The 17087-nt window shown below is 40.7% G+C and overlaps 1 protein-coding gene across 1 annotated transcript in view; it reads left to right on the top strand.

The window, feature by feature from the left end:
• Positions 1–16171, top strand: part of UXT (ubiquitously expressed prefoldin like chaperone) — a 37171-nt gene extending 21000 nt beyond the window's left edge. The window contains exons 6-7 of the mRNA XM_069209658.1: positions 2006–2069; positions 15846–16171. Of these exons, the coding sequence (XP_069065759.1) occupies positions 2006–2069; positions 15846–15908 (127 nt within the window). The 3' untranslated portion in view covers positions 15909–16171. The remainder of the gene's footprint in view (positions 1–2005; positions 2070–15845) is intronic.
• Positions 16172–17087: the final 916 nt, after the last annotated feature.

Below are 17087 nucleotides of genomic sequence, written 5' to 3'. Positions count from 1 at the left end.
AAGGTGCCCCAGATGTAACCGCTTCAAAAATCACAACTATGCAGATGACACACAACTGTACTTAAAAACCTCCTTCTCTCAAGACAGCCCACTGCCCTAACGCTGCCTGCTTTTTACCAAAACCTGGATTTTCTACGCCCACCTGAAGTTTACCCTCACGAAGACAGAATTCCTGCTGTTTTCAAGAGTAACAAGCAACAACTGTGTCCAAAACTCTCCTCCATCTGAACTTGGACTGATTTGAATCCCAGCTTTGACCCAAGGCCAAGTCACCTGGACTCACACTGGGTGTAAACCAAACCAAAATGGCCAGACGCTAGCTTTCCGCTGATGAAAGTTAAATAGTTCCTCACAGAAAAAAAATCTTCAAAAACATTGTTCAAGATTACTTATTCTTGCCCCTCGATGGAGGCATGGCCCTTCTCCTTGTTTTCCCAGAACCCACATTAACACCCCCTTAATGGCATCCTGCACATCGGAGCATGCCTTATAAGGAGCTTTAAGAAATTTGACCATATTCCCCACCTGGGTCGAACTCCACTTGCTTGCCTTGCCGGCCCCAGCCATCTTCAAAGCAACTGCATAATCTACAAAGCCATCGCAAACCTGCATCCCACAAATTTAGCTGATAAGCTAACCATCTCTAGGGGCTGCCTGCACAAGTGCAGCTTGGTACCATCAGAGTGGAGACTAAGTGCAAAAAATAATATAAAAACGAGGCTACTCACCATCTCCCTGTATACACGCAGGATAGGGAGGGGCACCCCACTATCCATTTGGACTGCCCCAAACCTGCTTCAATTTAGTAAAAAACTAATAACACACCTTTTGAAAGAACACTGTCCCACACAACAGGAACAGTCCACTTCTGCTTTCAGAACTAGGCTACTATTTGAATCCGTTAATGACTGTCTTTCGTTTGACCCTGTATGGCGCACTACTGCCTTTTGGCTAAGCTTGCACCATACAACTATTACATGCATATGCACAGCAGTGTTTTGGCACATAATCTGTATCATGGGCATTCCCTTTCCATTATGGTCATCACCACTTACTGATGTTATCCAGTTGATTGATTAGATTCAATGGTTCATTTACCAGGTTGAATTAATTGTTTTTTTTAAGTCACTGGGCTCCCGGAACTGTTGCATTTTGATGGTATAAAGCATGGGTGCTCACGAACATTTTCCTAGGGGCACAATATTTGGTCTGTGATGTAATGGAGGGCCGCAATGATACCAGCAAGGTGGCGACCGGGGTGGGTGTAAGGGAAGTGCGGCATATACATCTGGTGTCTGAATTGCACAATGTGAAACCAAAAACTTTGAGTTAATCCTGGCTTCTACACTTAACCAAATGACGTGGTCCTAGGCAAGTGTTTTATTTCATTTTCCCTCCTTTTTCTTCATTATCGCATATGAAGACCTTGAAATACATGACGTTAGGTTGTGTGCTGTACAACACCTGCACCTGTGTTTGATGTATTAAACTATGTGTTGTTCATTTATAAAAAAAATTTTTTTAAAAGACGCCCCCAAAGTGTGCTCCAACTGACTTGCCTCTTAGTACACTATTGGCATTGTGATAATAGAAGTGGGTAGAATTAATATTGCTTAATTTATGTTTGAAAATTATCACTTAAGTATTTTTTTTATCAGTGCATTGATCATCTCATGTACCAAGGTGAAACGGTTCAGCATGTCAGAGAAATATACTATTTTGATTATTAACAGACTTATTGATACTTTTACACTTTTGCTGCAAGATGCCTTTATAAACAAAGGTGTTCCTTAAGTTACGTGACACAGGGCACCATAGTTACACCCTTTCTTTCATTTCAATCAACCTGTGTATTTAACATCTTTTTGATGTAAATGGTGAGTCGAGTAAGCAGCAGCAAAGTGCTCCTCTTAACCAGGGGGCCGCATTTAAAGGTCAGGAGGGCTGCACTTTGAGTGTCACTGCTATAAAGTATTATTGTTCCATTACCTGTTCTCATTCCCAGGTCAAGTGAAATGATGACCCAGGATGCAGCAAAAATCAAAGCTAATATCCGGATGGTGTTAGAGGTAAGTTTATGTTGCTGAACAATACTTGTATTGTCACTTAGAGACTAGGGGCAAATGGAATCTTCGACTCCTTATTCACCTTCCCTTTTTTTTTTTTTCTCCAATAAAATTAGTCCATATATAAGATTTTTAAGCGACTATCGCTTTTATTTTAGCCCAGTAAAATTTTCATGCGGAATAATCTTAATTAGTGAACATTTCATCTGAGCCAACACCCCATTTGTGAATATTTCATATTTGGTAACAAGAGCCAGATTAATCTGCCCTCCTACAGATCATCAGAAAGAAATATGAACAAAGTAAATATTCAGACTCCCTATTAGGTTTGTACCCATCCAACAGTAGAAAAACGTCTTACTTGGTGATCTGCAGATTATGTACAAAATACACATAAACTAATATGGTGCCAAACAAGAATTTTACACTTGTATGACAGTGCATTTGCAGCAAGCTTTATCAGTGTATCTCTAGAGAGAGTGAAACTTATTTTGTGTGCACAATGAAAAGATGTATAAATGGCGTACGAAACCTTAGAGATTGAGAAATAGTGAAGAACAGTGATTCCCAACCTTTTGACTTCTGTGCACTCCCACTTTATCATTACTGGAATATGGGGGACCCGCACTGAATCATTATTTGAATCCAGGGGCTTTCATTACTGAAAGCTGGGGACCTAATCTGTTAATATTATTTTAATTTTCTAAGCAGTCACGGCCCCCCCGGGGTCCCTGGACCACAGGTTGGGAACCCCTGGTGCAGAGGAAGCCTTCGATATCTCCTTCATTAATGCACTTTGAACATGGGAATGGCCACACACTTTTTTACTCAGCATATGTTCACACAAATCTGGAAATGGAGGTTGCTTTCAGCTACAAACAAGCATTTGGAATGCAATGGGTCTCGCGTTTGCTCGTGTTAGAGCTATTAGCTTTGTAAATTACTAACTGGGCTTTTCTTGCCACACAAACTGCAAATAAAAAGTAAAACAGTTGACATAAGCAAGCCAATTAAAAGTGCCACCGTGAGCGTGAAGGAGACACGCAAAAGGAAAAAGAAGTTCGCTCGAGGTCAAAGTTATCCACAAATGTTCAATTATCCATGTAACAGGGTCGGTCCCCAAGGTGCCAACAAAACTGCCCTAAGGAGGGACAAACGTAAAGCATTCATCAACGAAAAGAAAGGATTTTTGAAAGGCGAGACCAAGAACGAGTGATAGTAATGGGTTTTGCAATGGGCTTGGTTGAAAGCCCAGATACATACCAACATGTCGGAAAAACAGCGCTTGCCCGCTGCTGTGCTCAGTCTAAAAAAAGGACGTTTACAAGCTCTCTAATACTTGTGAGCTCTTTTGCAGTTGCATTGATAACCACGTGCGCCTTTGGGTCACTGAGTATGCTTGCATATTCTGTCGGAGGTGCAGAGGTATTTTATGGAAAATGATTGGCACTGTTGGATGATGGGGTGTGCTTACTGTGTATTATCATATTTGTGAGAAATTTACAGAACAAGGAATCACAATGGTGTCCTGGATGCCGTTGAAGTCACCACTTCCCGCTAAATCCCCTGAGTTAATTAAAGACTCGCCTTATGTCTTTAAAAGCTACAAGAGTAGGCTTCCTCCAGGAATATTCACTGCATAAATGGCTATTTAATTGACCAAAATGCAGACAGAATATCAAGCCAACTGGTAGTGCCATCATATGCATCATTGAGCTGCTCAGTATCCATAACCTAATAACTCACACACCATGCTATTTTGCATACAAAGGTGGACCAGTTCATATGAGTAACTTGCAAAGAAGAGGTGTGGTGGGGAGACAAAACATTTAAACGCATTGTAATGAGTTTAGCCGATTAGAGTGCATCACAGATAAAAGCCATTACATTTTTTCCAACCTCTTCGCATATAAATCACTACACTTTTTACAGCCGAAAGAACATAAGCACCTGATATTTCGAAACTAAAATCAGCTTTGCAGGACATTCATTCAGCATGGGTGCTAAAACCCCCCTTTCTTTCAGATCAGCTTAATGGCCGCTGTAAATGCTGAGCACTAAGATAAGTCCTGCTGTTTAGATAACTTTATAGGGGTAGGATCCAATACAGTTATTAGTGATGGCCCAGTGGTCTGCGCAGTTATCAACTACAAATTGTCAGAAGCTATTGGTCCAGGCAAATGTTCTTCTCCAATAACTCTAAACAACATAACTTAATCCTTTTGTTACTGAGGCTTTTCCCACCCAATGTTGAGCCCTTTTTTGATGTTTGGGGCAACTCGTGCACAAGCCTTCATACCGTTTTCCACAGAAAGTACCAGATCAAATTTGCATATATTTATTTTTTTCGCCGACGTCTTAGGAATGTTAAAGGTGACCCTGCGTTTGTGGATTATCTTAGAGTGGACAGAGAAAATAGTACAAATATAGCAAAAGTTTGCAGTTTGTGTTCTTCTTTTTTTTTTTTTTCTCCCAGAGTGGTTAAAAAGCTTTGCAAGAAAGTATATATTTTTTAATAGCTTCCACAAAAGGTTTACTGTGCTAAATCCACCATCCTACCACCTTTTGGTAAATACAGAGTTGTAAAACAAAAAAGCAATATTGTTTGCTGAAGTTTTTGTATTTCTTTTAACTGGTGCTCGATTGTTCCTAATTTTTATGGTTTTAACCTAATTGCCATTTGTTGGAAACAAGTGAAAAAAACGGTGGATGAACGAGGAAAGCTAGACATTTCAGGAAAATAACACGATTTTGAATTCAGCATGTGGTCATTTGTGTAGATTGCTCTTATCACTGTATAGAATTGATGCCAATGTTTCATTGCACAATGGGAAGACTACTTAATGCATGAGTGATACAAGAAGTCAGAGAGATTGAGAGGTACTGTAGGGCAGACCTTTCCCAGCTCCCCATTCATTACAATGTGAACTTGGGAAGACGCTCACACATGATTTTCAGCATACGTCACAAGTAAAACTGGGAATGTAGACTGCTCTCAGGTACAAAAGAAACAAATCATTGACATAATGAAAATGAGCAGGAAAAATAATAGCAATGGGTGACAACGTTTTCATCTGTAATTGTTTGCCCCAGTGGCTGGATTGCAAAAGTAATATACAGTTACATCAGTCAGACCCTTCTAATCACAGGAAAGTATAGTGTTTGTTTATTCTAAAAAAATATACAAACCCCAACCCAACAGCCAAGCTTATGATTTTTCATTGTGGACTGACTGTGCAACAATTAATGTTGTACACTCTAATCAATGAAAAACGACTATAAAGGAAACCTGTTTAATTTTGAAATGTGCAGGAGAAACAGTTTAAGAAAAGTGAGTACTCACACTATCTTGATGGAGAGTGTATTTTGCAAAATATGTTCTTTCTTGCACACTGGCTTACTTTTTTAGAAGCAAACAAAGGAAATAAATCCAATAGGTAATAAACCATGTTCTATCATGTGTTCTCACGCCTCTACTGTATTAAAAGTACCCCACTTATTTGGGCATGCTGAACAGAAGCTATGTTGGTGTATAACGTGGCTAAAACACATTGGCATAACCTATAGCTCTTGCACAAGCTAGACCTCTTGGCTTTGCCAGTGCATGTTAATTTTCCAGAGATGGGGAGCAGTTTTTTTTTTTTTTAACTTCAGAGATAGTGGACCCACAATTACCCTTCAAGCAACAGTGCCTCATTATTCACTACCGTGTGAAGATGTCCAGGATCCATTGGAGAGGGGTTTTCCACAAACGAGACCAACACAAAATTATGTATGCCTTTCCTCCAGTACCCATGGTTTCTGGGAAGGTAAGGTCAGGATGCTCAACAATAATGCTGAAAGCAGTATTCGTCCCTCCGGTTATTAAAGATGCCAGTCCAGATCAAGCTGGACACTATTCTTTTGTCATAGGGTGAAGGTCAAATACTTCAGGAGGGTGTGGTGTCCTTACACACGACAGTCTGGCTTCTCTGCACTTAGAATGTGGTACATTGCAACTCACAGACAAGTGCAATCGGATCTTGTAGTCAGCCAGAGCACTTTCGTATTCTACAACTTTCAAATTAAATGAACACTTTTTGTATTCTAGGGACATTCTAATCAAATTGAACCACATTCGTTATTTTCCTATCTGCTATAATTGAGTGAATCTATTTGAAGATACTCTTTAAGTAAGAGTTCAAATTTCAGCAATATCTATGTCTATAATAAGAAGGCCTGCTTATCCAACACTATTTTTTAAAAAGTGTCCATGGAAAGATTCTTGTGCATTCCACCCAATGTTTACCTCCCACGGTGGTGCTGATGTTAACACCATTTAGCTGCATTGATGAAGGAGCAATTGAAACCTATTCATATAAACGCGATTCAGTATCTGTATTGGAAGACAGATGTTTTGGAAACTGCATTGACTAGAAAAGTAAGAAACATGGAGCAGTTTTAACAAATGAGCCATTCCTATTGTTTTACAGTGACTAGTTTATCCCCTGCACTAACCCAAGATTCATACACAAAATTCCATTGAGTTTTCACTTGAATAAACAGATTTGCCTTCTGACTTATTCTCTTCACCCAGTTTTACCGGTTGAAAAATAGTTATACTCCTTGGATATCAAAAGATATTTACAGTTTTGCAATCTGATTTCAGTCAGTGCAACAAGGGCAGACTAGTGGACAAAGTATTTCACAATGGATTGTATATATATTTGTTTTTAACAGATGCCTGTTTCCATATGGTGGTCAACTACCTTGCACCCTTAGAGCTTGATCCAACTGAAATATGGCAGCTAGAATAACCCTAGTTGCAGGGTTTAAAAAAAAAAGGCATTTGCAGGGTTTGGAGGATGATGCTTTCCTTCACCAAGGAATACTGCTTGGACATGCTCCGGAGAGCAGACTAGGTGGTGCTTCAAAATCCATTTTCTTAAGGTGAACCACTTTCCTGTCTACCACTTTTAATGCTTTTGAAGCATTGGAACATAAGCAAGGTCCAAATTTTGGAAAATAAAATATCTTATCTGTAATTACAGTTCTTCACTGTTGGTGTCTTTCATCGGTTCACATGAAACCCGCCATTTCATGAGATTCGGCCACTTACATTAGTGATGGCTCATAGTCTGTCCTCTTGATTAGCCTGTGTTCGGGTCATAAAAAAAGGCAAACATACTACAACTAGAGTATGGCTGTTTTCATTGTTAATTCTTGTTATCTACACTTCTCTAACATCATCACCTACTTAACATTTTCAGGGAGGCAGGCAATAGGCAAATATATGAATCTTTCAAAGATACTAAAGCTGGGGAGTTGTAATTGCAGGTAAATATATTATTCATATTTATTTGAACACCAAAAGCATTTGACAAGAAACATTATATCTACTGTATATTACTGTAGGTCCAATATAGTTGCTTTTTAATTAGCCCTTTATACACACAGTCTACCATTTAATTGAATATTTCAGCACCTTTCGCTTGTGTGGGCATGACTTTCAGTGAGAACATATACAAACAGTGACAGCATGACAAAAATAGTAATTGATGGCTGTAACATGACCGCTCATGAGTTTTTCATTTTTTTTTTTTTATGTACGAAAGCAAAGGCATATTGGGGGAAAAAAACAATCTAAAAAGGGAATGATGATAAAATTAGAAAAAAGTGTCAAACTTAGGTAGGTCTGTGCGGCAAACATGTATGGTGATAATATGAGGCAGTGGTGCAACTTGTGAGGATTTGGAGTCCTTCTAGAGCATTTTATTATACTATCCAATAGGTCCAAGGAGTATGGGGAGTCTCACTAGAAGGTGGTTGCTGCAGTTGTTTTCTGACAAGCAGGAATAAGCTGAAAGTTTGGCAGCCTATGTCACAGTCACTAATTGCTAAATCTCAGTGAATATTCAAATGCTAATAAATTTGACAATCTCGGAGAATTTTTTTTTTTTTTTTTTACATTTTTTTTTTTTAGTCTTCATATCACCTCTGACAAGCACCGACCGAATTTCTGACACCCATCATGCTTAGTATAGGGCTCAAATCCACACACATCTGCTGGGCAATATCGACTGTTCTCTGTTTCCCATTCCCTCCAGCTGTTACAGATTTGAGATGGTATTATCATTGGACATAATAATTCATCATATTGTAAACAAGTCCTGGAATCTTCTTCTTCGTTCCCACTATTACTCTTCTTATCCATCACCCTAAAAAACACAGACCTCTTCCAGGCTTGCGAGGTAGGGGTAAGAGGTTGACTCCAAAGATTGCAGTTTTCCCTCCTTGCAAGTAAAATACAATTTCTGTTCTTTAGGTAGAAAGGAGAACTTCCCACCTCCTGCTGCAAACCCTAAATATAATTTGAGCGGGACTTACCTCTATGGTGTTTCCAATAGTCAGAAATAGTCTTACATACGCCTGTCCAAAATTCTTCCAGGTTTGGGCAGGTTGCAAACATATGCACGTCGTCTGCTTCACAGCTACTGCACCATTTACACTTCAATTCTACGCTCCCCCTTAGTTTTTGCCAATTTTTGGGGTCCTTTGTATTCTGTGAAGGGTAAAGAAGTGTTTTTTTCCTTAATGTAGTAGGTTTAACCACCAAATAAAGTGCAGTCAAATCTCTTCCAGCTTCGCACCCGGCATGTATCTATCCCATGCAAGATGTGGAGATTTCATATTTTCCTTAGCTGCCTTCACAGATGCTGGTACCAATGTGCCACTTCCTCCTTCATGACTCTGTGATCTTGAAGATCTAGTTCCATTTGCCCAAGCTCTGCATCAGACCAGCCCTGGCTCTTAAGCCATGCGTTCACTTGATAAAGTGTAAATCTGGAGAGAGACCCGTTTGTCTTGTTATTCCAATATTCCCAGGATGGCCTCTGCCCGGTATTCACCATCTGGCCCCTTCTATTTATGCCACTCTGTTTCAAAGGCGTTGCAAGACTGTCGAGCAGACATTCCTCAATCCTCGGGGAGTCCCATATTGGGGACAACTTAATATAGTAATTAATACCCAAGAGTGATCTGACCATGTACCACTATTTGGCTGCTGCATGCAAATATTTCAATCTAATCTTTTTGAAAAATGTAAGTGCCCCGAATTTGTGGGAAAAGCCCTCCTTCATTAGACCTAATAACCTGGCCCTAAACATTACCCCCACTGCTGTCTCATTTGGGGGAAGGAGACGAAGCGTTCTTTTATTTTTCAGCTGAAATGTCTAATAGTAAAGTTGTAGACCCGAGTGCCCTATTCCTCCTGCCCACCGTTTCTTCCCGGAGAGTCATATTCCCCTGCTTGCCTAAATAAAAAGATGTAATTTTCCCCTTGTATTTTCAGGAGAGCCTTTTTATCTAAATTTAATGGGATGTTGTAAAAAAAAAAAAGTAAATTAAAGTAAAATAGACATTTTCACTAAGTTAATCCATCCATATATAGAGAGGGAAATATTCTGCCATCTGTTTACAAGCTCCTCTGTCTCACAACCTGTTTTTTCGATGTTCACAGCTGCTATTTTCCCTAAGTCTTTGGTTATCTCATATTTTTCTTTGTTAACCTTGTACCCAGAAAACCTGCTGAAATTTCTCACCTTTATCATAAGATTTGGTAAAGTAGATATAATGTCTGCGGTATAAAACATTAAGTCTTTGGCATATAGGGATATTTTCCTGGAATAGGCATCTAGTACAAAAAGTTTTAACTCCTCATTCAGTCGTGAGCTTTGAGCAAAAGGTTCAATGTGAAGATCAAAAAGGATAGGCGAGAGAGGACGACCTTGCCTGGTTCCCCTTTCTGTTTTCACTGGTGTTGATAAACTATCATTCACCAAAATCCGAGGAGTTAGAGCACCATAAATCTCATGGTTTTTATCAAGGATTTTCCCACCCCGAAATGACCCACCATACCCATGAGGTAACTGCAGCTGACCCAATCAAAAGCATTGGTGGCATCCAAGTGACAATGGAGCTCCTGATGTTGTGGCTAAATCTGTTGAGAGTATGGTTCAACTCTCTCATGTCCCTCCCTGGCAAGAACCCCTTTTGATTGTCATGTATCGGCTCCCGCTTCTTTTTTCAATCAGGCTGCTAAGATGCTAGGAAAAACTTTATAGTCGCAATTAAGTAACAAAATTGGGTGAAAGAATTGACACAGCGTAAGGTTCTTGCCGGGTTTTGGAATTAACTAAATGACTGCTTCATTCCAGGACTCAGGAATTGGCAGGCCTTCTATCAAAATAGAATTAAACAACTTAACCCAGACCTTATCCCCTCTGCAATTGAAGAGTAAAGCTAGTTTGGGATCCCATCTGGACCTGCAGCCTTTCCTCTTTTCAACTTTCTAATTGTTGCTGAAAGTTCACTACCAGTAACTACTTGACACGAGTTGTTGTTGACCATTGGAAAGTTTGAGAAGATTTTTTTCCCAGGAGCCATTTATCCAGATCTTCCCAGTCTACACTACACAAGGCTTCTGTATAGAGCTTCTGGAAAAAGTTATTAAAAGCAGCCTTAATTCTGCTTCTCTCTTCAGAGAGCACCTTTGTATCCTCCTTTATGACCTTCCTAATATAATTTGGATTCTTATCCAACCTTGATTTCCAGGCTAACAGCTTTCCACAATATTTCCCATATATAATATCTCTGACTCTGCTGGCTTCCCATTGCTGTAGAACATTCTTCTCTACCTTTACTCTAAACGTCAGTTGCAGATCTTCAAGTAATTCTAAAATCCTCTTCCTGTCTTCCCCACTTAATAATAAGGTGGCCTTTGATACTTCCTATGATTTTTGCAATCTCCTCTAATTGCGAGAGCTGCACTTTCTCTTCCCTGATGTCATATTCCAGGAAAGAAACTCTTCTGTACCCTGTGGTATCTAAGGCAGTTGTATCAGACTGTAAGAGAATTCTTCGATTAACTGTCCATCTCCTAATACCATGGAAATCCTTCAACTCAGTTTTTAAAAGCATAGCATTGTGATCTGACAAGTGACTGGGAAAATGTTCTATCCTAACTACCTTCTCCACTTCCTTGTTATCTATGACAAATAATGCTATATAGAATATGGCCATTCTTTTTTACTGTGAAAACTGTAATGGCTACACCTCCCTTTAACTCTGCGCCACACATCGCAGATGTTAACATAGCCAGCAAATAAACCCTCATTTTTGGGGACCTGATCTGGATCTGTATTGAAGACCTGTCAATATTATTATCCAATAAAATGTTGAAGTTCCTACCTGAAATAATGGGAGCATTAAAGTTCACCAAATAAACAAAGAGTTGGGTCACGGGGGTTAACATCTACATTCGGGCCGTAGTAACTCACTAAGGTATAGAGAATTTGCTGTTCCTTTATTTCAGCACTTATCCAACGCCCTCTTTCATCTACTCCATTCCGGACTAATTCCACACCTAAATGTACATTAAAAAGTATAACTATTCCTTTGGTGCAGTGCAGTTGGTCCAAAATGACCATATTCTCCACCCATCTTTGTGTTTATTTAAAAAAAAAAATCCCTATATTCCTGTCTCAAAAGGTGAGTCTCCTGAAGAATAATAATTTTGGATCCATTCTCTTTTGAATGCTTTAAAATCAGTTATTTTATTTTTTTCGCCCACAGGCCGTCAGATTATCACTCCAACCTCCCTATGCTCCCCACCACGTGCTCTCTCTCCCATGGGAACACTCCCAACTCTATAGATAGGCATACCTTGTTCCTATTTGAGATCATCCCCCTCAGGATTGTCAACTAATACTGCATTATTGTCACCTCATACTTCTCATTTTTCTGAGCTTACCCCTTTCTTAGCCTGCGTTATAAATTTGTCAACCTCTTCTGGGTCTGAGAAGTTGTGCATTTTTTTTTTCTGCCACATGACCTTAAAAATAGCAGTGAATCTCCATTGCTCTCTAGCCCATAACCCCCTCAGCTCCTCTAATCGACTCCCCGATTCCCACTGTCTGTCTGCAGTCTCCCTAGAGCTATCTGACATAACCCTGAATGTGTCCCACATTGCTTGCAGAGATTTCTCCTTCAAGGCTAGGCCTAAGATCTTCTCCTTCACAGTATAAGATGAGTAGTTCACCAGGATCTTCAGAGCTTTTTCTGCCCAGGGTACATTTTAAAGGGGTTCTTGTGAACCTCTTGAATTTCAGTCAAAGCTAACCGAGGCAGCATCTTGTAGGAAAGCATTTTTCAACAGGCTTGTCACAGAAGATTTAATAGCCCCCCGTACCTTTTGTCACTCCCAACATTCTGACTTTATTCCTCCTGACATTATTTTCCAGCTTTTTTTTTTTTTTTTTAACATTACTTTTTCTCTCTGCTTCAAACGTACAACCTCTAGAAAATTCTGTTGAACAATCAAATGAAGGTCCTGCATTCTAAACTCCAATTCCTGTGTTCAGTGGGCTATGCTCTGTATCTTCACCTCTAAACTGAAACCGGTCACCTGTATCTCTTTTTGATTTTGCTTCGGAGATTGAAAAGCGCTCATTGATTTCCTGCACTAGTTGACCCAACATTTAGAACTGTCCCCCTCAGTGTTTGCTTCCTCATGGTTGGCAGTCTCACTGTGGTCCTTAATCCTTTTTCTTACACCCTCACCTGCTGCCAGTTTCAACGCCTTCATTGTCCAGCAAGAGAATTTATTTTGTGTGGGAACTGCTGGGTGCACTCTAGAAGTTGCTGGGGCTGCACCTCCTGAGTCCATACCCCTTTATTCGTTTTTTACTTTTCTCACCCTACTCTCCTGGCTCTCTTGTTCAGAAAATACTTTATCACCCTCTTCACCTTCTTCTTGCTCTCTCCTGAGACTTTGCTTTAAATTAGAGTCTCTCGGATGGAGTAAATCTGAGATTTTTTTATGCATTGGTGGTGGGGGGAAGGTGGTGTCTGTCTCTTCCCCATGAGGGACGTCATCGTAGTGCACTTTCCAGCGTGTGTTACCACGCGTTTTAATATGCCTAACTGATAGCTTGATAGTTAGATGGTGGCTGTTTCCCCTTCTTTCCAGGACTTCTTCACCTATTACCCACTGTGGAGTTTTTTTCCTCCCACAACACCTTCAGCCTTGTTTTTGGTTTTTGTAACAAGACTGGCAGCAGTCTCTTTGACTATCTTTCCCAGGCAGTAAAGTGGAGGTCAGATCACCGAATCCAAAGGACACTCACTCAACTCGCCACCTTTTTTCCATCTGAGCATTCTGCCCTGCGTGGCTTAGGAGCTTCTCTCTACCTGACACCTGTTTCCCGCCTTGGAGCTAAATCCATGCTGCTCAGATTCGTGTCTCTCAGTCCAACTCCAACAAACAAGTGCTGACTCTGCCAGCACCAACCACGTCGCAGATTTGCTGCAGCAGGACGGGTTCCATGGCGCGGAGGTCCCAGCACAGCCGCAAACCAATACAGCAATCCCAGTTCCACCATTAAGGCAGTGTTATGTCCGCACCTGCTTCCAACGCCTGCCAGCCCCAGAGGAGAAGGGTGCAAGTCCCCAGCACCAGCAGTTACCACAAGGAGGTAAGTGCATTCATTCCATCAGGCCGGCAATCCCTTGGGATTAGAGGTTCCGAAGGCTACCTCAGCCAGCCGCCATGTTCCCTCGGCACTGTTATACTTTTCAAAGTTAACGCTATTTACATTTTTAGGTAACAAAAAAGGGATTAGTAGTGACTAAAAATCAGAATGCTTTTGTTTGTAAAAAGTAGCAAAATGCTTTCCTTGATTTATATTTCAATAACTTAATCTCTACTTGTTATTGCATTGTAATAGTATTTATATAGCGCTTACTACCCCTGACGAGGCATTGAAGCGCTTTTCAGCGAGTAGCGCGCTACTCCGGAGCCCAAGAGGAATTAGTGGTGGATTAGTATAGGGAAATATGAGTTAGACAAAGAAGATTAATCGTTAGTTAGCCACTATTGTAGTCAAGGTTAAACAAAGGGCATTAGTAGATATAAAACAAAGTTCACTTTTACCTGGTTTTTGTTGCCAGTAAGGAGGGCCTGTCGCTGTTTCTTTAAAATGGCACCACGTAAGTGCGTCAAACTATGGAAGTATGCAATCTGAAAACGTCTGTGCCTTTGCGTGACGCAAGAACATACCTTAATGTAGTAAAAGAGTGATGATAGCAGCCTCAGGCAGTAAACAATTGTAATTTGAGAAGATGGTAACGGAATTTGGTTTGGCCTAGAAACTGCTTTAGCTTTTTTTGCGTTCCTCATGTAATCAAAAAAGAAATAATACATGCGTACATACATACAAACCTATTAGGGCTTTGGGTCATCCCTCTTCATCCTTTGATCTTTCACATTTTGCTTCAGCCCAGCACAGAGCACAGCATGGGTTAAGTCACCTTCCTTAGGCCATGGGCTGTTTTACCCTCTGAGTGATGTCAATTGACTTGACCACATCTGCACATCCACTTAAACAGAAGTACATTTCGATGCTTAGTTTGGTGCTTTACTTTGCCCACACTTTATTATTTCTATTCTTTATCCTCTGTATGTTTAGCCATCGTTATGTGCTTAAATTGGGTCCTAGAATCGGAGGTTACAGTCGTTCAAAGCATTTAAAAGTATTAATTAGCCACAAAAAGCACAAGCATATTGCTTCCACCTTTAGGTGGCTGATTTTTTTTTTCTCTTCATTTTATTTTTGTAGTATATGCTCGCAGTTCAAAATAAATTAGGCACCGCATTAGTTTACCAAAGCCAGACCTTTTAGTTGCCTTGGCAGGCCTGTTCAGCAGAGTAGTGGACTATACTGATGTGTATGTTAAGAATGATCAATATCCGTACAACCTGGGGTCACTTCGTATCACGTTGGTGCTTTACAAATACTACATTACATCTAATAATCCATCTAATTTCTCTTTGATTACATCCTTTCAATTTCCATCCCATTTCCTCCTGCTGTTTTAGTGCTGTCTTCCTACTTTTAACTGCCTTTTCAACTTCATAGATCTTTATTTTGATTGATTGCGTTTGGCCTTTTTTGTGTCCTTTTTTTAGGGTTGAGCCTGCTTTGCATGCGCTCGCGCATGCGTATAGCAGGGAGACTCTTTAGTATTTAGAAAAGGGCTCCGAGCCCTGTCAACTTCACGTCAGTGCTTTTTATTGGTTCGTGGGCTTCCCTAATTAAATCTGCTTGCTTTCATTAGTCGAAGGCACGCATAGGTCATGCCTTTTCCGGTGGCTAGCCCTCCTCGAGCGCAGCGACCAAGTACAGAAAACATGCGAGTCTCGCTGTTTTCCATCCGGCTGGTGGACTTTTTTTTAAACTAATTTACGAGCCCGATCTCGCTTGGCAGAAGTCGAGCGCTTTACCTACTTGATTTCACTTTTTCGGGTTACGTGCATAAATGCACTTTTGCCCGATAGGTGAAAAGTCGGGTTAGGAGTTTACAACGCAATCGGCTCTAACACGAGCAAACGCGAGACCCGATGCATTATAAATGCTTGGTTTTTTTTTCTTCCATTTCCAGATTTTTCATTCCATTTTCTATATTGCTACTTTTATTCTAAGTTGTATTACTTCCGTGTTCCTGTTTCCAATCCATTATTTTGTCTATTGTCAGCCTATATTTTTATCTGTACATCTTTGCTAACTTTCTTTCCTTGTCTTGATACTCTCTCAATTGCTTTTTTCCCTATGCATCTTTTGCTTCACCCACTTCTGTACTTGCTATCTGCATCGATTTTTCCTTGGTTTCCCATCTTATATTGATCATCTTGCCTTGGGCTATTTGCCTCTCATTACCGTATTTCTCTCTGTCCTCCTACAGGGTCTGCGAGAACTTCAGGGATTGCAAGACTTGCCAGATGAGAAGCGCAGAGACGTTTTCTAGGTGCAGTTGAACTGAAGGCAACAGCTAGAAAACCCTCCCCTTGCAGGGTGCCCCCAAACTACGTCACAAACGTGACGCGTCTAACAACACCGCAAGCTCTCCGCAAAGTGGCTTGCCCACCCACGCCAGACCTCATGTACCAGACTTCCTCCTTCAGCACTGCTGTGGAGGGAATCCTGGCTCCTTCTCAGTGTGGACTGTCGTCGTGGTAACCAAATTGATGCACTGAAGGAATTCAAATAAAGTGTCATGCCTTCTAGGGACTTGCAGCTTCCTTGTCTATTTCCGTGGGTGTATTATGTGAGTGGGTGTGCGTGCACCTTTGTGGTTCATTGTTGAACATAACTGCAGGGAGAGAATACATCGAGGGATGGTTAAGCCATCTGCTGTATTACCATATATTCTGTTGTAAAGGAGTCAAAACACGTTCATCTGCCTCAGCCTATGAGCGGATTTGGGTTGATTAAAAGTGCATCTTTTTAGCATGGGAACCTACCAGCACTTCTGTGACAACTGTGTATAGTAAACTTTCTCTCGTACTTTCTTCCTTTGGATCTTTCGCCTCTCTCTTGTTGCAATCTTTCCTGAGACTGCTTTGCTTTCCCCCAACAAACCCTTTCTTTTATTAATTAGTTGTCATTTTAGGACAAACCGCCAAAAGTATAAGATTTTCCCCTATCCGTTAGAAGAGACGAAATCAATAGGAGAGAAGTTCCGCCGACCCCGCCCCACAAAGGTCTGCAAGACTATACAGCAGTATTTCATGTGGGGTAGTTTCAAAAGCTCCAGATGGATCCAAAAGAATGACAAGCCATCCTTGTCGTTGAGACGCAGGCTTTCAGAGTAGTGCATGAAACATGTACAGAACGGAGCACTTTAAACTGCGTTTGAAATAAAACGCTAGCCCAGGAAGGGCTTCTATCGCCCACAAGGCACGATCAAATTGGCTGATGCTATACAACAGCTAGATGCAAGTCACAGCCCTCCCAGTCTCACAAAGATGGCCAGTACCTTATCTGGGAAGCCTCAGCTGATGGATGTTTATAGAGTCAAGACTTGAGACTGGGATGCTCTGACTGCCGAGTACAGTTGTGAAGTGAGTTGAAACAAAGTCTATAAATTTAACCAAGGATACAAAAGACAGTTTTGTACCAATTTGAAATCCAAGTTTTTTTTTAC

This window comes from Pleurodeles waltl, chromosome 10 (assembly GCF_031143425.1).
Source record: "Pleurodeles waltl isolate 20211129_DDA chromosome 10, aPleWal1.hap1.20221129, whole genome shotgun sequence".
Taxonomy (NCBI): domain Eukaryota; kingdom Metazoa; phylum Chordata; class Amphibia; order Caudata; family Salamandridae; genus Pleurodeles; species Pleurodeles waltl.
The sequence above is the reverse complement of the archived record's forward strand: the minus strand, read 5'-3'. Positions and strand labels throughout refer to the sequence as shown.